Below are 23,945 nucleotides of genomic sequence, written 5' to 3'. Positions count from 1 at the left end.
ATATCTCTCGATCCCTGACACCTTTTGAACACATGTGTTATGCACCACTACCCCATAGTGGCACTTTATCTACATCTTATAAACTACTTCTTACACACCAGACCACACAACCACCAACTTATGTTGCAAAATGGGAATCTGAGTTGACTGACCATATACCACTTAAGACGTGGGACATAGTATATAGACAGATGAGCTCCTCAACATCATCACTACAGGTAACTGAAATGAATACCAAACTGCTGTGCAGATGGCATTATACTCCAGACAAATTAGGGAAAATGATTCCCGATTATGATGTTAAATGTTGGAGAGGATGTGAGGATAGAGGCACTTTCGCACATATATGGTGGATATGTCCTATTGTACAACAATATTGGCTAGATATTAGTAAGGAAATAAAGATAGTCTTAGGCTCCCCAATTCCTCACACGCCATGGACGTTTTTGTTTAATGTTCGCCCTGCTATACCTTGTTTGTATAGGCTCAAATTGTTGATAATTATGATAAACACGGCTAAAAGATATATTCCATATAACTGGAAAAAACTCACACTACCAACAGTACAGTTTTGGAGAGACAGATTTACTGTAGCTTTAAACTTAGAACAATACCATTATACTAAAACGGATAGGGTGGGTGACTTCCAAGACATTCGCTTTATTTGGGAAGAATACCTTCATTCTTTGACAGACCCCACTCCTTCCCCTCTACCCTTACCCACCAACCCCGAAGCTACCTCAGATGTCTGATATCCCCAGGGCATACATAAGTAGAACGCTAAATGGCGACTTGCATTATGTGACATTCAACGTGCTGATGAATCTTAAATATGTAAATATGTTGATATAATATAAGGAACACCTAGGGGGGTAGTTATCAAGCCGTCAACCTCAAATACGCTGGATTCGCCTTAGTTATCAAGCCCTAGATACCGGCAAAAGTAGAATTTAGTGACGTAAGCTTCGATCCGCCGGACTCAGTCCAACACAGATCGATTCTTACGTCACTCCAGATGTTCCGCACACAAGTGCGGCACAATCTGACTACTTTTGCTAGTTATCAAAAAACTAGCAGGTACGCTCGGCACTTTTCCGGCCCAGCGTACCTGGTTTTCAATCCGCCGCCCTGGAGGCGGCGGATCCCATAGGAATCAATGGGAGTCTGACCATAGCGAAAGTACAAGTTCGCTGCTGCCAGACATCCCATTGATTTCTATGGGAGATGTCTGCACCTAACACCCTAACATGTACCCCGAGTCTAAACACCCCTAATCTGTCCCCCCTACACCGCCGCAACTAAATAAAGTTATTACCCCCTAAACCGCCGCTCCCGGAGCCCACCGCAAGCTACTCTATACATATTAACCCCTAAACCGCTGCTCCCAGACCCCGCCGCCACCTACATGATACATATTAACCCCTATCCTGCCCCCCTATACCGCCGCCCTCTATAATAAAGTGATTAACCCCTATCCTGCTGATCCCGCACCTCGCCGCAACTAAATAAATAAATAGTTTAACCCCTAAACCGCCGCTCCCGGACCCCGCCGCAACCTATATTAAACTTATTAACCCCTAATCTGCCCCCCCTACACCGTCGCCACCTATAATACATTTATTAACCCCTATCCTGCCCCCCACTACACCGCCGCCACTGTATTAAATTTATTAACCCCTAAACCTAAGTCTAACACTAACCCTAAAACCCCCCTAACTTAAATATTAATTAAATAAATCTAAATAATATTTCTATTATTAACTAAATTAATCCTATTTAAAACTAAATACTTACCTTTAAAATAAACCCTAATATAGCTACAATATAAATAATAATTATATTGTAGCTATCTTAGGATTTATTTTTATTTTACAGGTAACTTTCAATTTATTTTAACTAAGTACAATAGCTATTAAATAGTTATTAACTATTTAATAGCTACCTAGCTAAAATAAAGAGAAATTTACCTGTAAAATAAAAACTAACCTAAGTTACAATTACACCTAACACTACACTATACTTTAATAAATTATTCCTATTTAAAACTAAATACTTACCTGTAAAAAAAACTAAAATAGCTACAATGTAATTATTAATTACATTGTAGCTATTTTAGGATTTATATTTATTTTACAGGTAACTTTGTATTTATTTTAGCTAGTTAGAATAGTTATTAAATAGTTATTAACTATTTAATAACTACCTAGCTAAAAGAAATACAAAATTACCTGTAAAATAAATCCTAACCTAAGTTACAATCAAAACTAACACTACACTATTATTAAATTAATTAAATAGCGTCCCTTCAATTCCGATTGGCTGATAGGATTCTATCAGCCAATCGGAATTAAGGTAGGAAAAATCTGATTGGCTGATTGAATCAGCCAATCAGATTGAGCTTGCATTCTATTGGCTGATCGGAACAGCAAATAGAATGCGAGCTCAATCTGATTGGCTGATTGGATCAGCCAATCGGATTGAACTTCAATCTGATTGGCTGATTCAATCAGCCAATCAGATTTTTCCTACCTTAATTCCGATTGGCTGATAGAATCCTATCAGCCAATCGTAATTGAAGTGCCGCCATCTTGGATGACGTCCCTTAAAGGAGCCTTCACTCGTCTGTAGTCCGTCGGGAAAGCAGGATGTTCCGCGTCGGCGGGATGAAGATGGATCCTGAAGAAAGAAGAATGAAGACCCTGCTTGGAAGATGACATCGCCCGGATGGAAGACTTCTTCAGCGCCGCTTGGAAGATGACATTGCCCAGATGGAAGACTTCTTCAGCACCGCCTGGAGGATCACTTCATCGGATGGAAGACTTCTTCAGCGCCCCTTGGAGGATCACTTCTGCCGCTCCGGATCTCCTCTTCGGTTCCATCGGAGGGTCGGCTGGCTGAAGACAACTCAAGGTAGGATGATCTTCAGGGGGGTAGTGTTAGGTTTATTTAAGGGGGGTTTGGGTTAGATTAGGGGTATGTGGGTGGTTGGTTTTAATGTTGGGGGGGTTGTATTTTTCTTTTACAGGCAAAAGAGCAGTTTTCTTTGGGGCATGCCCCGCAAAAGGCCCTTTTAAGGGCTGGTAAGGTAAAAGAGCTTTGAACTTTTTTAATTTAGAATAGGGTAGGGAATTTTTTTATTTTGGGGGGCTTTGTTATTTTATTAGGGGGCTTAGATTAGGTGTAATTAGCTTAAAATTGTTGTAATATTTTTTAAATGTTAGTAACTAAATTTTTTTATTTTTTTAACTTAGCTTTTTTTATTTTTTGTACTTTAGTTAGTTTATGTAATTGTATTTAATTGTAGTTATTTGTAGTTAATGTATTTAATTAATTTAATGATAGTGTAGTGTTAGTTTTAATTGTAACTTAGGTTAGGATTTATTTTACAGGTAATTTTGTATTTCTTTTAGCTAGGTAGTTATTAAATAGTTAATAACTATTTAATAACTATTGTAACTAGCTAAAATAAATACAAAGTTACCTGTAAAATAAATATAAATCCTAAAATAGCTACAATGTAATTATTAATTACATTGTAGCTATCTTAGGGTTTATTTTACAGGTAAGTATTTAGTTTTAAATAGGAATAATTTATTAAAGTATAGTGTAGTGTTAGGTGTAATTGTAACTTAGGTTAGTTTTTATTTTACAGGTAAATTTCTCTTTATTTTAGCTAGGTAAGCTATTGAATAGTTAATAACTATTTAATAGCTATTGTACCTAGTTAAAATAAATTGAAAGTTACCGGTAAAATAAAAATAAATCCTAAAATAGCTACAATATAATTATTATTTATATTGTAGCTATATTAGGGTTTATTTTAAAGGTAAGTATTTAGTTTTAAATAGGATTAACTTAGTTAATAATAGAAATATTATTTAGATTTATTTAATTAATATTTAAGTTAGGGGGGTTTTAGGGTTAGTGTTAGACTTAGGTTTAGGGGTTAATAAATTTATTACAGTGGTGACGGTGTAGGGGGGGGCAGATTAGGGGTTAATAAGTTTAATATAGGTTGCGGCGGGGTCCGGGAGCGGCGGTTTAGGGGTTAAACTATTTATTTAGTTGCTGCGAGGTGCGGGATCAGCAGGATAGGGGTTAATAACTTTATTATAGAGGGCGACGGTATAGGGGGGGCAGGATAGGGGTTACTAGGTATAATGTAGGTTGAGGCGGTGTCCGGGAGCGGCGGTTTAGGGGTTAATACATTTATAAGAGTTGCGGCGGGGTCTAGGAGCGGCGGTTTAGGGGTTACTAACTTTATTTAGTTGCAGGAGGCTCCGGGGGCGCCGGTATAGGGGGTAGAACAGTGTAGTTAGTGTGGGTGCTTAGTGACAGGCTAGCAATAAAGCTGGGAAAAAGCCGAAGAGCAGCGAGATCGGATGAGTGATAACTCTCACAGTCCGCTGCTCATTGCCCCGTACTTGGTGCGCGGCTTTTTGGCAGCTTTTTTGATAACTTAGGCGAAATTTTGCAGGTCCGCGGCGGCGAAGGTAGGCGAGCTTAGGCGGGCGTATTGGACCGGCGAAGGCAGGTAAAGTAGACACGTTGATAACTAGGCCTCCTAATGTTGATCCCATTTTGAGTAAGCCCTCAATTTCTTCTTACTATTATAATTTAGGATAAGAAGAGCTATGTAACATATGGACCTATAATGGTACTAATCTAGATAAGCCACTGTTTTTATTTACAATGGGTCCATGGGACGTATATGTATTGGTGGTTATTTTTGAAATGATGATATGAAACATGTATGTTATTTTTCTTTCATAAATAAAGTTTATTTGAAAAATGAAAAAAAAAATTAAAAAAAATTATCCAGTGACATAGATGACCTTCTTTTTATATGGAGTGGGACTGAAGAAGAGGCCATAAGCTTCATACAATTTTGTAATGTTAATACCTTTGGGATCTCTTTCTCACATAATATCAATGCAGTGAGTATGGAGTTTTTGGATGTCACCCTAGGGTGGGATACAGATGGGAGTGTATACTCCAAAACCTTCTTTAAGAAGGTAGATTGTAATAGCTACATTGATAGAAGGAGTAACCATACTAGATGGTTGAATAATATTCCATATAGCCAATTCTGTAGACTACGTAGAAATTGCAATAAGGACCATGATTTTAGAGTGGAAGTGGACCTCTTAATGAATAGGTTCAAAGAAAAAGGATATCATTCACGAATACTAGCTCTGGGGTACATAAAGGCGCAGCTAGAGATAGGGGTGAACTGTTACAGCCTAAGTTCAGGACAGAGAATAAATATGAGAATGCACCAAAATGTATAACACAATTCAACAGTAACTACAGAGAAATGAAATGCACAATAGAGAAATATTGGCCTATTTTACAAAATGACACAATATTGAAAGAAATAGTGGGTGAAAAAACGCTTTGTGTATTCAGAAGGGCTCCTACCCTATAAAATTCCCTAGCTCCAAGTAAGGTGGTTGCCACAAAAAAAGTTTTGAGGATCACAAAAAGTCTAAGGAGTCTTTAGGTTTTCTAAATCTCAAAAAAGGGTCTTCGAATGTGCTAAGAATAGATGTTTAACATGCAAATATATTAGCCATAAGGATACTAGTTTTAAATGCAACGTTACAGGAGAAGTGTTTCCTATTAGAACTAGAATAACATGTGAAAGCATTTATGTTATTTATCTTATTATCTGCGTATGTGGCAAGCAATATTGTGGGTGTACTAGTAGGTGTTTGAGAACACGTTGGGGTGAGCACCTCAGGAATATTAAAAATAAGTATATTGAACAGAGTGTATCCAGTCATAGTACGCATATACATGAGGGGAGGGAGGACACCTATCGGCTAACTCCTATTGAATATATTCGAAAATCTATATATTATAACAGATTTAATAGGTTACGCCAGAGAGAAACTTTCTGGATCTGGAAATTAAGAACCCTCTTTCCTGAGGGGCTGAATGAAAATATTGATTTGACTGCTTTCCAATAGATCCTCTTTTTTTATACATTGAGAATTATACATGGGAATGCACTTAGAGCATCCAGTATTTACGCACGTTTGTGGTCATTTAAATATTAAGAAATATTTTAATATGAGAGTTTAGTATTGTTAGAACCACTGCCACACTACTCTGAATGCACTTGATCCTGTTTGATCTAAGAAGCTAAACAGGGTCAGGCCCGGCCAGTACCTGAATGGGGAGCATTGTGAATTCTCCAAGGGTGCACATACATTCTATATGCATGCACATATAGTATGTATTTATATTTTAGGAGCTTTGTGTTTTTAGAAGGCCTTTGCATTAAACATATTGTTTAGGCACGTTTTCTATTATGTATCTGTTACATTAATTAATTTAATAGGATGTTTGAGATTTTTTACTTTTCTTTTTAGGTGATGCGCTGTGTTTATATTATATGTGTGTGTATATGTTTTGTGTGACTGCAATTTGTGCCCATTCAAGTTATATATGCATGGCAGCAGAATACTTTATGAGTACAATTTGCCAGATTTGTGTATTGTTCAAAATCAGGATTGTTACAGCTAAACACGGTTATAATATAACACTGCACTATTTTGCTGTCATGCTTATGAATTTGGGAAGTATAGTTTCATGGCAAACATCTCTATTAATTAATATATAGGCACTATATAATAAACCCCAATAGATTAAGGATAACAGGGGGTTAATGGATAGTGAGCCTCAGAGGAGATTAATCACCTGTTTTCCTCTGCTCACACAGCAGTAGCTAAAATATCATTAAAGTGTCAGTAAACCTCAAAAATAATGTGATATAATTCTGCACATAGTGCAGAATTATATAACATTATATTAGCTTTATCTTTATAAAACCTAATATTCCCTTTGATTTTTTTTTTTAAAAATGACTGTTTTTCAGACCCGCTCTCTGTGCTCTTCTGAGCGGGTCTGTTTTTTTCACACAGCGCATCGGGCCAGCTGTATAGTCACAGCCCGGCCCGACCGCGCCATTATACTCAGTGCAGCTCGCTCCTGCTCTGTCTGACAGCAGGAGCGAGCTGCACTGTGTATAATGGCGCGGTCGGGCCAAATCAAAGGGAATATTAGGTTTTATAAAGATAAGGCTAATATAATGTTATATAATTCTGCACTATGTGCAGAATTATATAACATTATTTTTGAGGTTTACTGTCCCTTTAAAGTCATATGCACATGATTCTTCTATGTCATTGGATATTTTTTAAACATTGTCTGGTTCATAGGGGTTGGTAAGTGCCCCAGCTCGGTAAGTCGATCTTCAGGGGGTTAGTGTCATAAGCACTTTGAAACACGTTGCAGATTATATTTAAGTTTTAAATATATATTTTTTTAAATAAATAGTTCTCTATGCATAGAGGTTATTTTGGTTTACTCTAAAACTGTGAGTGTTCTTTTACCTTTATTTTAACTGTGGATCTGGTACCTGTTTGCCTGAGTGAGCTAGCTGGTGGGCTCATATTAACCCAGCTTGTTTGACTTGCACTGCAATATAGTGTGCCACTTTTGTGAGTATATTCTTTGGAGGGTCTTTGGGATTTTTCTCTATTTTGTAGTGATTTTATGCACTATTGGAGCACCCTTCCCCCTCCCTCCTTACATTTTATTTTGCAGCAACCATTGGTATATCCACAATCTGGAGTAAGCCAGCTGGTGGGCTCTGATCTATCCAGCCTGTCTGACTTGCACTGCCACATAGTGCGCCACTTTTGTGAGTATCATTCTGTAGAGTGATGTATTGATACAATTTCCAACAATTGTTGTGATCTTCTGCACCATTGGAGCGCCCTTTTCTGTTTTTTCTCCACTTTGTTTCAAGAAGAGCTGATCCTGGTGTATCTCTCCTTAACCATCGACAGAAGCCTCTAGAGGGCGCCTTTGTCCTGAGGGGCCATCTTTGATGGACTTTATTTGGTGATTTTATCATTGCACAAGCAGTTCTAGTGCCGTCCCCTGCAGATATGCAGCCAATTGGTCGCTAGCAGGATGTGTCAATTAACCCGATCGTACACGATCATGCGGATTGCTGTCCGCCGCATCAGAGGTGGTGGACGAGTTAAGGAGCAGCAGTCTTAAGAATGCTGCTTCTTAACTCCTGTTTCGGAAACGGGTACATGGCCCCATTCAGGCCGTGATAAATTGGCCCCCTGGCATTTGCTTTTATTATATTGAATCAATATTCTATTCAAAACTAAAATGTGCAAGTTCATTTCAATGTAGAATATAAGTATTTCTTTTGTAATTGTATTAGCAAAAGTGCTTTTATTAAAAACTAACATTGTTTCAGTAAAAACTTTTAATGTACACATGGTATAGAGAAGATGGGGCATATTTATCAAGATGCGAGCGGATATGATACGATGTAGCGTATCATGTTTACTGCACATCGATAAATGCCGACAGCATGCGCTGTTGGCATTAATCATTGCACAAGCAGTTCACCAGAACTGCTTGTGCAATACCGCCCTCTGTAGATTTGCGGCCGATCGTATTCGATCGGGTTGATTTCTGTCTGCCGCCTCAGAGCAGGCGGACAAGTTATGGAGCAGTGGTCTTTAGACCGCTGCTTCATAACTTCTGTTTCTGGCGAGCCCATCAAGCTCCATTTGGCCCCGATATATCTGTGTGCCCCAAGAACCTGCATTTAGACATCATGGGGTAGATTTATCAAGCAGCGGATGCTGCAATCTATCCCCGAAGTTTCTGGCTTGCCGGAAACTTAAGTTAAGAAGCAGTGGGGATATGACCGCTGCTCTGTAATCATCCCGATCAGATACGATTGGGATGATTGACAATGCTTGTGCAATGTTAAACGCCGCAAGTATTTAGCGATGTCGGGAAGACATGATTCGCTACAGTGAATCATGTCCACCTGCCATTTGTTAAATCGGCCCCCATGTCTGCATCAAGAGCTGACAGTGAATTTTATCAAGGTAAAATTATGCAAATGATGTTTGAGCATAAGGATATTTGCTCTATATGCTCAGTAAACAGTAAATGCATTTAGTAATTTGCTATATTAAACTAAATGCAATGCTATTGTCGCTAGAAAATTATTTTAAAGGGACATAAAAAAACCTTGAGATTAGAATAAAAAATGTTTACTTTTACAATATACCTTCATTTATTTTACATGAATTTCATATAATTTAACCTAATTCTGAGAACTGGAAATGTACACTACAGTCTGCACAAGCATAACACTACCAAGGAACTGCTTAACCAAAAGGTTTAGTAAAGAGCATCCTCCCATTGGGCAAAGACTGTCTTATGTGCCCTCTCAGAATACTGTGTTAATAAAACACTGTACCACAGAAGGTTCTTTCTTGTAGTTTTTGTAGATAAATTACTATACAGCTCATGTTTGTAAACTCAGCATCATGTGACTGAAGCTGTCAATTATATTTGTATATGTAAGTTTAGAAAAAAAAAAAAGTTTAGAAAATGAATGAGTCCACTCCAGTAAATAAGATAAGAGGGGGAGGAAGTTTGTCCATTGAAAAACAATTCCAGAAAGTAAGGTGTTAGTTGTGAAAGCATTAACATTATGTTTGTGTTAATCTATTGCAAGGCAATAGAAAAGTCTGGCCGGCAGAGCCAATGACTACAAATAGAAAGCTTCCTGCATTTTACCAACAAGTTGGAGTTTTTCTAGCAAATTAAAGGGACAATTAACACAAATTTGCATATAAAATGTTTAGTTATCTATAATTAATACAAAAGAATGTGTGTAATAATACACACAACAGGGCGCTAATATAAATTACTAAAGGATTACGAAAATGATTTAAAATGTACACTGTACCATCAATCTTTCCCCCTAATAATATATGTCTCAAGATAATTAAACAATCATGAGCAACTTAAAAACATCATAAAAACATTTTGAGTGTAGTTTAAAAATGTTTACAGATATTAAAATCCATATATTAACACTTGTAATGTCCAATCCAAAAGACAGTACTTACAAAAATCAGAGTCCATATATCAAATTGATGATAAGGTTAGTGTTATCCGAAAACAGTCCTGCAGCTCCTCCAAGAAAGGGTTAACTCCAAAGTTCCCAACAGTGAATACTACAAAAAACAAGAGCAAGAGAAGTGCGGACTCAAGTGTAGCATTAAAAGTTTTATTGTTATAAGACACACATAAGGTTAAAAACTCACAAGATGCTCATAGCATATATGTACATCATAGCCGTCTGCTATCAGTGTCCCGATTTCCAATATCCCTCTGTGTCTGTATTCGGTAATATAGAAGTTCCGAACTTGCCCTGATTGTAAGAACGCTCATGTGTTACAAGCCGACTAGACCCGCTATGCAGTTGCGGGGAGATGACGTCTTACGTGCGCTGGGCAATAGACACGTCCGTGGATAGTGAGGAAAATTACGGATCCTCCAAAGGACCAAAAAAAGGCTGTATACTTCAACGCGTTTCGTCCCGATCGACGGGACTTTGTCAAGAATACTGAAACAGCTCCTTTTGGGCCCTGATATACCGGAGTTTTATGTTGATACTCCCACTTAATATGAATATAAAAATGTCATTAATGGTATATAACGGGCTCAAAGAAGTACAAATTTTACAATAATAAATAAGATGTTAAAACTAATATATAATACCCATTTTGCAATTACACTAACCAATCTATATTGATTATGATTCCCTTGATTATATTTAAAGAACATATTTGATCCTGCATAATTCATACCCTAATAAAAACATATTTTATAAACAGTACACTCCATAAATTGATAATACATATAAATATAAAGACGCATTATTATACATTTAAAAACATTTGATACATATAATTAAAAAATTTCATATTACAAGATTTAAAATTGAATAAATGATTTTATAAAAATGCCTAAGATCCTTGGAGTTTTTGTTGTGGCAAATTTTGAAATGATAGGATACACTATGGTTATCATTTCAAAATTTGCCACAACAAAAACCCCAAGGATCTTCATATTAAAATTATAGAATGGGTAGCACAAGATAGATGGGATACTAATAGGTTGCTGAAGCTTAGACAAAGGGAAACCTTTTGGATAAAATCTTTAGATTGTCTTGAGCCAAAAGGGTTAAACATAGAGTTAGACATTCAGGCGTTTTTATAAAATCATTTATTCAATTTTAAATCTTGTAATATGAAATGTTTTAATTATATGTATCAAATGTTTTTAAATGTATAATAATGCTTCTTTATATTTATATGTATTATCAATTTTTGGAGTGTACTGTTTATAAAATATGTTTTTATTAGGGTATTAATTATGCAGGATCAAATATGTTCTTTATATATAATTAAGGGAATCATAATCGATATAGATTGGTTAGTGTAATTGCAAAATGGGTATTATATATTAGTTTTAACATCTTATTTATTATTGTAAAATTTGTACTTCTTTGAGCCCGTTATATACCATTAATTAAATTTTTATATTCATATTAAGTGGGAGTATCAACACAAAACTCCGGTATATAAGGGCCCAAAAGGAGCTATTTCAGTATTCTTGACAAAGTCCCGTCGATCGGGACGAAACGCGTTGAAGTATACAGCCTTTTTTTGGTCCTTTGGAGGATCCGTAATTTTCCTCACTATCCACGGACGTGTCTATTGCCCAGCGCACGTAAGACGTCATCTCCCCGCGACTGCATAGCGGGTCTAGTCGGCTTGTAACACATGAGCGTTCTTCCAATCAGGACAAGTTTGGAACTTCTATATTACGGAATACAGACACGGAGGGATATTGGACATCGGGACACTGATAGCAGACGGCTATGATGTGCATATATGCTATGAGCATCTTGTGAGTTTTTAACCTTATGTGTGTCTTATAACAATAAAACTTTTAATGCTACACTTGAGTCCGCGCTTCTCTTGCTCTTGTTTTTTGTAGTATTATCTATAATTAACAAAAAGGCAATATATTTTAATTATTTCCCCCCCCCCCATACACACACTTTTCATGTTATTTAGCTCTGACATTGGGGAAATTTCTAATTCTCAGAACTTAAACTGGACCCTGTTGACTTCTCAAGGCTAACTGATAAATATCTTTCCCTAATTGGCTTTAACTGATAACAGCTGCTAAATAATGCATCTTTATACTAACATTATACCTGGGGCTATCTGTTCAGTCGGAGTTTGGCTATTGATAAATAATTGCAATAAAAAGGATGTTAATTTGTTTTAAAAACATTAAGCCTTGGCTGATATATTATTCTATAGCAACACAAGAGAAATCTAGGGCTGCAACTAATGATTATTTTAACAATTGATTAATCGAACAATGATTTTTTCGATTAATCGACTAATCGGATAAAACAAAACATTTTTTTCCTATATTTAAAAAAAGAGGTAGACTATTACTGTTTATAGCATTCTGTTATTCACTTTCTCAGAAACTTTACATTCAAATGCTAAACTTACAACATGCCTACATGCTCCTGGCTGAGGCTGGTTCATCTTTTGCAGCTATTTTGTCTGCAGCAGAGAAGAGGCGCTCAGATGGTGTTGAGGTGCTTGAGATGCATAAGTAGGGTTTTGCCAATTTCGCCAAGGTAGGATATTTATCTTTGTTAGCTCTCCACCAATGCAAGGGGTGTTTAAATGAAGTAAGCCTGGACTTTATTCTAACATAACAATATCTTGAATATCTATATGCAATGGTAAATATTAAGCTATAAGGTTTGGGAAAAAATATCTAGCCCACTCTTAAAAAAAAGATATACAGTATATTTAGAGGTTGAATCTGGTACAAATTACAATTAATTATAAATATTAAAAAAACAAAAATGTCAAAAGCGCTAAGAACTATATATCAATAACAGGACAAAGCCTTACACATTTATCTATACAATATATAATCAGCAATAGCAAGCCATCCGCTAATAATAGTGCACATCAATTCAAATAACAAATCCCATCAATCTAAGGCTAGGTGTAAAACACAAGCTCGGCATTATATCATGCAAAGCAGAGTCCCAAATCACCTGATTTAATATAAAAAATCCAAATGATGACACCTATTTTATTTCTGGTTTGCAGATAATCCAGGAGTAGTTGTAAATTTATACTGTCATGAAAAAGTGAAAAGTAAACATCCTTTAGGCTAAGAGCATAACCATAAAACAAAATACCATGTGCAGGAACTCATTGGAGTAAAGCAGCTGGTGCTGTGCACAGACCAACTAATTGCAAACCAACTAATCGATAATGAGATTTGTTGACAACTATTTTCATAATCGATTATTATCGATTAGTTTTTTTTCAGCTCTAAGGTGTTTACTGTCCCTTGAAAAAAATCTTGCATGAAAAATGTTCTCCCACGGTAATTTTCACAAGAAAATACTTTGGAGTCACTAAATGTATGTCAAATTATTAAACAATATATAGTTGCATCCGCAAAAGTCACTTACCATCATAAATTACTAGTCGATATGTGTTTTGACATTCAGTTGATTTTTCTAAGATGTCCCTTAGTGTACGATAAAAAAGCTTTGCTTGTTCAACACGATCTTCTGAACTGAAGGCTGCACTCGATGTATCTGACATTTGATATAACGTGTACAGAGGTGTTGCATATTCCACAATACAGTAATGTGCCTGAGAAACAAGAAAGACACTAAAATATTTAATTTTTATTCTTTAAAAGTGAACCTGGATGACATACTTTATAGTGAGTTAGATTCACTAGGGCCTAGATTTGGAGTTTGGCGGTAGCCGTGAAAACCAGCGTTAGAGGCTCCTAACGCTGGTTTTAGGCTACCGCCGGTATTTGGAGTCATTCAAAAAAGGGTCTGACGCTCACTTTTCAGCCGCGACTTTTCCATACCGCAGATCCCCTTACGTCAATTGCGTATCCTATCTTTTCAATGGGATCTTTCTGACTCCGGTATTTAGAGTCGTTTCTGAAGTGAGCGTTAGAAATCTAACGACAAAACTCCAGCCGCAGAAAAAAGTCAGTAGTTAAGAGCTTTCTGGGCTAATGCCGGTTTATAAAGCTCTTAACTACTGTGCTCTAAAGTACACTAACACCCATAAAGTACCTATGTACCCCTAAACCGAGGCCCCCCCACATCGCCGACACTCGATTAAATTTTTTTAACCCATAATCTGCCGACCGCGACCTATGTTATACTTATGTACCCCTAATCTGCTGCCCCTAACACCGCCGACCCCTATATTATATTTATTAACCCCTAACCTGCCCCCCACAACGTCGCAGCCAGCTACCTACAATAATTAACCCCTAATCTGCCGACCGCAAAGAGCCACCACCTACATTATAGCTATGTACCCCTAATCTGCTGCCCCTAACACCGCCGACCCCTATATTATATTTATTAACCCCTAATCTGCCCCCCTCAACGTCGCCTCCACCTGCCTACACTTATTAACCACTAATCTGGCGAGCGGACCGCACCGCTACTATAATAAAGTTATTAACCCCTAATCCGCCTCACTAACCCTATAATAAATAGTATTAACCCCTAATCTGCCCTCCCTAACATCGCCGACACCTAACTTCAATTATTAACCCCTAATCTGCCGACTGGAGCTCACCGCTATTCTAATAAATGTATTAACCCCTAAAGCTAAGTCTAACCCTAACACTAACACCCCCCTAAATTAAATATAATTTTAATCTAACGAAATTAATTAACTCTTCTTAAATAAATTATTCCTATTTAAAGCTAAATACTTACCTGTAAAATAAACCCTAATAGAGCTACAATATAAATTATATTTATATTATAGCTATTTTAGGATTTATATTTATTTTACAGGTAACTTTGTATTTATTTTAACCAGGTACAATAGCTATTAAATAGTTAAGAACTATTTAATAGCTAAAATAGTTAAAATAATTACAAATTTACCTGTAAAATAAATCCTAACCTAAGTTACAATTAAACCTAACACTACACTATCAATAAATTAATTAAATAAAATACCTATAATTATCTACAATTAAACCTAACACTACACTATCAATAAATAAATTAAATACAATTCCTACAAATAAATACAATGAAATAAACTAACTAAAGTACAAAAAATAAAAAAGAACTAAGTTACAAAAAATAAAAAAATATTTACAAACATTAGAAAAAAATTACAACAATTTTAAACTAATTACACCTACTCTAAGCCCCCTAATAAAATAACAAAGACCCCCAAAATAAAAAAATGCCCTACCCTATTCTAAATTACTAAAGTTCAAAGCTCTTTTACCTTACCAGCCCTGAACAGGGCCCTTTGCGGGGCATGCCCCAAGAAATTCAGCTCTTTTGCCTGTAAAAAAAAACATACAATACCCCCCCCAACATTACAACCCACCACCCACATACCCCTAATCTAACCCAAACCCCCCTTAAATAAACCTAACACTAAGCCCCTGAAGATCTCCCTACCTTGAGTCGTCTTCACCCAGCCGAGCCAAATTCTTCATCCAAGCGGAGCAAGAAGAGGTCCTCCATCCGGTAGAAGTCTTCATCCAAGCGGGGCAGAAGAGGTCTTCCATCCGATTGAAGTCTTCATCCAAGCGGCATCTTCTATCGTCATCCATCCGGAGCGGAGCGGCAGCATCCTGAAGTTATAGTTAGTTGTAGTAGGTGGCGCAAAACAAGTTGCTATTCCCAATGTGTCTTACTGTAAATATGTGTGATAATATGTGGGCTCAATATATGTTAATGTTTTGATGAGTCCTAATTTTATATTCTCTTTTTTTCCAAAAGAGAATATAAAATTAGGACTCATCAAAACATTAACATATATTGAGCCCACATATTATCACACATATTTACAGTAAGACACATTGGGAATAGCAACTTGTTTTGCGCCACCTACTACAACTAACTATAACTCTTTAAACTTTGGGATAAAGTTTACTTCAGGTGTGCTAGATTCCCCACCAGCTAGACAGTCTAAACCTACCAAACAGGCAGCATCCTGAAGACCTCCGACGCGGAACATCCATCCTGGCCGACGACTGAACGACGAATGACGGTTCCTTTAAATGACGTCATCCAAGATGGCGTCCCTCGAATTCCGATCAGCCAATAGAATGCGAGCTCAATCTGATTGGCTGATTGGATCAGCCAATCGGATTGAACTTGATTCTAATTGGCTGACTCCATCAGCCAATCAGAATTTTCCTACCTTAATTCCGATTGGCTGATAGAATCCTATCAGCCAATCGGAATTCGAGGGACGCCATCTTGGATGACGTCATTTAAAAGAACCGTCATTCGTCGTTCAGTCGTCGGCCAGGATGGATGTTCCGCGTCGGAGGTCTTCAGGATGCTGCCGCTCCGGATGGATGACGATAGAAGATGCCGCTTGGATGAAGACTTCAATCGGATGGAAGACCTCTTCTGCCCCACTTGGATGAAGACTTCTACCGGATGGAGGACCTCTTCTTGCTCCGCTTGGATGAAGAATTTGGCTCGGCTGGATGAAGACGACTCAAGGTAGGGAGATCTTCAGGGGCTTAGTGTTAGGTTTATTTAAGGGGGGTTTGGGTTAGATTAGGGGTATGTGGGTGGTGGGTTGTAATGTTGGGGGGGTATTGTATGTTTTTTTTACAGGCAAAGAGCTGAATTTCTTGGGGCATGCCCCGCAAAAGGGCCCTGTTCAGGGCTGGTAAGGTAAAAGAGCTTTGAACTTTAGTAATTTAGAATAGGGTAGGGCATTTTTTTATTTTGGGGGTCTTTGTTATTTTATTAGGGGGCTTAGAGTAGGTGTAATTTGTTTAAAATTGTTGTAATTTTTTTCTAATGTTTGTAAATATTTTTTTATTTTTTGTAACTTAGTTCTTTTTTATTTTTTGTACTTTAGTTAGTTTATTTCATTGTATTTATTTGTAGGAATTGTATTTAATTTATTTATTGATAGTGTAGTGTTAGGTTTAATTGTAGATAATTATAGGTATTTTATTTAATTAATTTATTGATAGTGTAGTGTTAGGTTTAATTGTAACTTAGGTTAGGATTTATTTTACAGGTAAATTTGTAATTATTTTAACTATTTTAGCTATTAAATAGTTCTTAACTATTTAATAGCTATTGTACCTGGTTAAAATAAATACAAAGTTACCTGTAAAATAAATATAAATCCTAAAATAGCTATAATATAAATATAATTTATATTGTAGCTCTATTAGGGTTTATTTTACAGGTAAGTATTTAGCTTTAAATAGGAATAATTTATTTAAGAAGAGTTAATTAATTTCGTTAGATTAAAATTATATTTAATTTAGGGGGGTGTTAGTGTTAGGGTTAGACTTAGCTTTAGGGGTTAATACATTTATTAGAATAGCGGTGAGCTCCAGTCGGCAGATTAGGGGTTAATAATTGAAGTTAGGTGTCGGCGATGTTAGGGAGGGCAGATTAGGGGTTAATACTATTTATTATAGGGTTAGTGAGGCGGATTAGGGGTTAATAACTTTATAATAATAGCGGTGCGGTCCGCTCGGCAGATTAGGGGTTAATAAGTGTAGGCAGGTGGAGGCGACGTTGTGGGGGGCAGATTAGGGGTTAATAAATATAATATAGGGGTCGGCGGTGTTAGGGGCAGCAGATTAGGGGTACATAGGGATAATGTAAGTAGAGGCGGTTTACGGAGCGGCAGATTAGGGGTTAAAAATAATATACAGGGGTCAGCGATAGCGGGGGCGGCAGAATAGGGGTTAATAAGTGTAAGATTAGGGGTGTTTAGACTCGGGGTACATGTTAGAGTGTTAGGTGCAGATGTAGGAAGTGTTTCCCCATAGGAAACAATGGGGCTGCGTTAGGAGATGAACGCGGCTTTTTTGCAGGTGTTAGGTTTTTTTTCAGCTCAAACAGCCCCATTGATTCCTATGGGGGAATCGTGCACGAGCACGTTTTTTAGGCTGGCCGCGCCCGTAAGCAACTCTGGTATCGAGAGTTGAAGTTGCGTTAAATATGCTATACGCTCCTTTTTTGGAGCCTAACGCAGCCATTCTGTGGACTCTCAATACCAGATTTATTGTAAAGGTGCGGCCAGAAAAAAGCCAGCGTTAGATACGCGGGTCGTTACAGACAAAACTCTAAATCTAGCCGTAAGTCTCTTGCTCTCACGCAAGAGCAGGATTTGTCAGTTACTCTGAACTAATAAGTTTGCACAGTTTCAGGTTTAAAAAACGCTAGGATTTACCCGCAGTAAAAACAAAGGTGACTTTTATTTACGAGTTTTAAAAAAAAAACTGTGTAAAAGTCACCTTTATTTCGCTGTGGCTTCACTGCTAACCAAAGAGCCTCCGGCCTCCCATCGCACACCTTAGTTATTTTCAATGAGGTGACATTTCAAACTCTTAGCCAATAGCTGTGCTAGCATACTGCACAGTGCCATATGGCTAGCACGGCTATTGGGTAAAAGGTGGAAACATCACCTCATTGAAAATAATTGAGCTGTGCCGTGGGAGGCCGTAGGCTCTTAGGTTAGCAGTATTGCCACAGCAAAATAAATGTAACTTTTTTTGAACTCGTGAATGAAAGTCACCTTTATTTTTAGTCCTGATAAATTCTAGCGTTTTTGAAATGCTAGGATTATTATCAGGTATTTGTAAAGCGCCAACCGATTCCGCAGCGCTATTATTTACCATCACTTTAACTTGTGGTAAGCGGGTTGGCATGAGCAGGTCTGCCCTGCAACAGCTCCAAAGCAGCTTCCTCTGCTTGATTAATGCAGCCCTATAGTGCTCAAGAAATTCTCACTCCTGAGCCTAGCTAGGCAAAGTCTAAATATGCTTTTGTGGAAAGGAGCTATGTTTCAACACAAAATACCAATACAAAGAGTTAAACTTGATAGTAGAATTAAAATGGAAAATTTTCTTTCTTTTTTCTTTTTTTAATAAAATTGCATGCTCTGTCTTAATTGTGAAAGTTTCATTTCAGCTATATATGAAAACATAAACATTGGACTATCCTTTAAATAATCATTGAATCTAGTCCTATTTGTTTAGACACACACTTGCAGATTAATTTCATTTTAATTGCGATGGAACATTTTCTTTACAATATTAAAAAATGCAAATTACAAGTTTACTTTCAGCGTTATTAACATTCAAGCATGAGTGCTAAATACCGCTCCACTTGTAATCTGGACCAATATGTGGTGACTAATGAGTCAGGTTTGAAAGGACCAGTAAATACAGTAGATTTGCATAATCAACAAATGCATGAAAAAAAACCCCAATGCAATAGCACTTAGGGGTAGATTTATTAAGCAGCGAATGCCGGAATCTACCCCCGAAGTTTCAGGTCCGCCTGAAACTTAAGTTAAGAAACAGCGGTCGTAAGGCTGCAAATGTGCAGGAGGCGGCATGGCACAAGTATTTCACTAGAAATGCTTGTGCAATGTTAAATGCCGACAGACATTTAATAAATTTACCCCAAAGGGATAGATTTACTATGCTGCGAATACAGCTGGCTCGCCGGAAACAAAAGTTAAGAAGCTGCTCCTTAACTCATCTGCCACCTCTGAGGTGGCGGACAGCAGTCATCCCAATCGAATACGATCAGAATGATTGACACCCCCTGCTAACAGGCGATTGGCCGCAAATGTGCACGGGGCGGCATTGCACAAGCATTTCACTAGAAATGCTTGTGCAATGTTAAAGGGAAAGTCTAGTCCAAAATAAAATTTCATGATTCAGATAGAGAATGTCATTTTAAACTATTTTCCAATGTATTTTATCACCAATTTGCTTTGTTCTTTTGATATTCTTAGTTGAAAGCTAAACCTAGAAGGTTCATATGCTAATTTCTAACCGCTAGATTTGGAGTTTTGTCGGTAACGACCCGAAAAACTAACGCCGGCTTTTTTCTGGCCGCACCATAAAAATAACTCTGGTATTGAGAGTCCACATAAAGGCTGCGTTAGGCTCCAAAAAAGGAGCGTAGAGCATTTTTAACGCAGCTTCAACTCTCGATACCAGAGTTGCTTACGGACGCGGCCAGCCTCAAAAACGTGCTCGTGCACGATTCCCCCATAGGAAACAATGGGGCTGTTTGAGCTGAAAAAAAACCTAACACCTGCAAAAAAGCCGCGTTCAGCTCTTAACGCAGCCCCATTGTTTGCTATGCGGTAACCCTTCCTACGTCTGCACTTAACACTCTAACATGTACCCCGAGTCTAAACACCCCTAACCTTACACTTATTAACCCCTATTCTGCTGCCCCCGCTATCGCTGACCCCTGCATATTATTATTAACCCCTAATCTGCCGCTCCGTAAACCGCCGCTACTTACATTATCCCTATGTACCCCTAATCTGCTGCCCTAACATCGCCGACCCCTATATTTATTAACCCCTAATCTGCCCCCCACAACGTCGCCTCCACCTGCCTACACTTATTAACCCCTAATCTGCCGAGCGGACCTGAGCGCTACTATAATAAAGTTATTAACCCCTAATCCGCCTCACTAACCCTATCATAAATAGTATTAACCCCTAATCTGCCCTCCCTAACATCGCCGACACCTAACTTCAAACATTAACCCCTAATCTGCCGACTGGAGCTCACCGCTATTCTAATAAATGTATTAACCCCTAAAGCTAAGTCTAACCCTAACACTAACACCCCCCTAAGTTAAATATAATTTAAATCTAACGAAATTAATTAACTCTTATTAAATAAATTATTCCTATTTAAAGCTAAATACTTACCTGTAAAATAAACCCTAATATAGCTACAATATAAATTATAATTATATTATAGCTATTTTAGGATTAATATTTATTTTACAGGTAACTTTGTATTTATTTTAACCAGGTACAATAGCTATTAAATAGTTAAGAACTATTTAATAGCTAAAATAGTTAAAATAATTACAAATTTACCTGTAAAAGAAATCTTAACCTAAGTTACAAATAAACCTAACACTACACTATCAATAAATAAATTAAATAAAATACCTACAATTACCTACAATTAACCTAACACTACACTATCAATAAATTAATCAGCCAATAGAATGCAAGCTCAATCTGATTGGCTGATTGGATCAGCCAATCGGATTGAACTTGATTCTGATTGGCTGATTCCATCAGCCAATCAGAATATTCCTACCTTAATTCTGATTGGCTGATAGAATCCTATCAGCCAATCGGAATTCGAGGGACGCCATCTTGGATGACGTCATTTAAAGGAACCGTCATTCGCCGTTCAGTCGTCGGCCAGGATGGATGTTCCGCGGTGGAGGTCTTCAGGATGCTGCCGCTTCGCTCCGGATGGATGCCGCTTGGATGAAGACTTCAATCGGATGGAAGACCTCTTCTGCCCCGCTTGGATGAAGACTTCAGCCGGATCATGGACCTCTTCAGCCCCCCGCTTGGGCTTGGATCAGGACATCGGAGGAGCTCTTCTGGACCGATCGGTGATCCTGGTATGGTGAAGACAAGGTAGGATGATCTTCAGGGGCTTAGTGTTAGGTTTATTTAAGGGGGGTTTGGGTTAGATTAGGGGTATGTGGGTGGTGGGTTGTAATGTTGGGGGGCTTGGGTATTGTATGTTTTTTTTTACAGGCAAAAGAGCTGTATTTCTTGGGGCATGCCCCGCAAAGGGCCCTGTTCAGGGCTGGTAAGGTAAAAGAGCTTTGAACTTTAGTAATTTAGAATAGGGTAGGGCATTTTTTTATTTTGGGGGGCTTTGTTATTTTATTAGGGGGCTTAGAGTAGGTGCAATTAGTTTAAAATTGTTGTAATATTTTTCTTATGTTTGTAAATATTTTTTTATTTTTTGTAACTTAGTTCTTTTTTATTTTTTGTACTTTAGCTAGTTTATTTAATTGTATTTATTTGTAGCAATTGTATTTAATTAATTTATTGATAGTGTAGTGTTAGGTTAATTGTAGGTAATTGTAGGTATTTTATTTAATTTATTTATTGATAGTGTAGTGTTAGGTTTATTTGTAACTTAGGTTAGGATTTCTTTTACAGGTAATTTTGTAATTATTTTAACTATTTTAGCTATTAAATAGTTCTTAACTATTTAATAGCTATTGTACCTGGTTAAAATAAATACAAAGTTACCTGTAAAATAAATATAAATCCTAAAATAGCTATAATATAATTATAATTTATATTGTAGCTATATTAGGGTTTATTTTACAGGTAAGTATTTAGCTTTAAATAGGAATAATTTATTTAATAAGAGTTAATTAATTTCATTAGATTTAAATTATATTTAACTTAGGGGGGTGTTAGTATTAGGGTTAGACTTAGCTTTAGGGGTTAATACATTTATTAGAATAGCGGCGAGATTCGGTCGGCAGATTAGGGGTTAATAATTGAAGTTAGGTGTCGGCGATGTTAGGGAGGGCAGATTAGGGGTTAATACTATTTATGATAGGGTTAGTGAGGCGGATTAGGGGTTAATAACTTTATTATAGTAGCACTCAGGTCCGGTCGGCAGATTAGGGGTTAATAAGTGTAGGCAGGTGGAGGCGACGTTGAGGGGGGCAGATTAGGGGTTAATAAATATAATATAGGGGTCGGCGGTGTTAGGGGCAGCAGATTAGGGGTACATAAGTATAACGTAGGTGGCGGTCGGCAGATTAGGGGTTAAACATTTTTTTCCGAGTGTCGGCGATGTGGGGGGACCTCGGTTTAGGGGTACATAGGTAGTTTATGGGTGTTAGTGTACTTTAGAGTACAGTAGTTAATAGCTTTAGAAACCGGCGTTAGCCCAGAAAGCTCTTAACTACTGACTTTTTTCCTGCGGCTGGAGTTTTGTCGTTAGATGTCTAACGCTCACTTCAGAAACGACTCTAAATACCGGAGTTAGAAAAATCCCATTGAAAAGATAGGATACACAATTTACGTAAGGGGATCTGCGGTATGGAAAAGTCGCGGCTGAAAAGTGAGCGTTAGACCCTATTTTGAGTGACTCCAAATACCGGCGGTAGCCTAAAACCAGCGTTAGGAGCCTCTAACGCTGGTTTTCACGGCTACCGCTAAACTCTAAATCTAGGCCTAAGCCTGTGAAGGCCACCTCTGCTATCAGGGCATTTTGACAGTTTTTCACCACTAGAGGGTGTTAGTTCATTTGTGTCATATATAACACTGTGCTCACGCACGTGGAGTTCAGGTGTGTCAGCTCTGATTGACTAAAATGGATGTCTGTCAAAAGAACTGAAATAAGGGGGCAGTTTGCAGAGGCTTAGGTACAAGGTAATTACAGGGGTAAAAAGTGTATTATTATAACTGTGTTGGTTGTGCAAACCTAGGGAATGGGTAATAAAGGGATTATCTATCTTTTTAAACAACACAAATTCTGGTGTAGACTGTCCCTTCAAATGCCGACAGCTTATCCCGTTTTGCATTTTACGATGTTGGGGGGACATGATCCGCTACAGCGGATCATGTCTGCCCGGCATTTAATAAATCTACCCCTATCGGGCATATTTATGATTGTGCGAGCGGACATGATCCGATATAGCAGATCATGTCCGCTGCCCATCGGTAAATGCCGACAGCATACGCTGTCGGCATTTATCATTGCACCAGCAGTTCTTGTGAACTGCTGGTGCAATGCTGCCCCCTGCAGATTCGCGAACAATCGGCCGCTAGCAGGGGGTGTCAATCAACCCGATCGTATTCGATCGGGTTGATTTCAGACCGCCGCCTCAGAGCAGGCGGACAGGTTATGGAGCAGCGGTCTTTAGATAACTATACCCCTATGTCTGAACTTCACATGAGTAGTAGATTTTTTTCTGACAAATTTCAGTTATGTCTATTTCCACTCCCCCTGTATCATGTGACAGTCATCAGCCAATCACAAATTTATATATGTATATTCTGTTAATTCTTGCACATGCTCAGTAGGAGCTGATGACTCAAAAAGTATACGTATAAAAAGACTGTGCACGTTTTGTTAATGGAAGTAAATTGGAAAGTTGTTTAAAA

The 23,945-nt window shown here is 37.7% G+C and overlaps 1 protein-coding gene across 1 annotated transcript in view; it reads right to left on the bottom strand.

Annotated features, from left to right (window-relative positions):
* Positions 1 to 23,945, bottom strand: part of STING1 (stimulator of interferon response cGAMP interactor 1) — a 166,279-nt gene that overhangs the window by 64,013 nt on the left and 78,321 nt on the right. Inside the window, exon 6 of the mRNA XM_053718542.1 lies at positions 13,430 to 13,616. Within this exon, the coding sequence (XP_053574517.1) occupies positions 13,430 to 13,616 (187 nt within the window). The remainder of the gene's footprint in view (positions 1 to 13,429; positions 13,617 to 23,945) is intronic.

The sequence above is a fragment of the Bombina bombina genome, chromosome 6 (genome assembly GCF_027579735.1).
Source record: "Bombina bombina isolate aBomBom1 chromosome 6, aBomBom1.pri, whole genome shotgun sequence".
Lineage (NCBI taxonomy): Eukaryota > Metazoa > Chordata > Amphibia > Anura > Bombinatoridae > Bombina > Bombina bombina.
The sequence above is the reverse complement of the archived record's forward strand: the minus strand, read 5'-3'. Positions and strand labels throughout refer to the sequence as shown.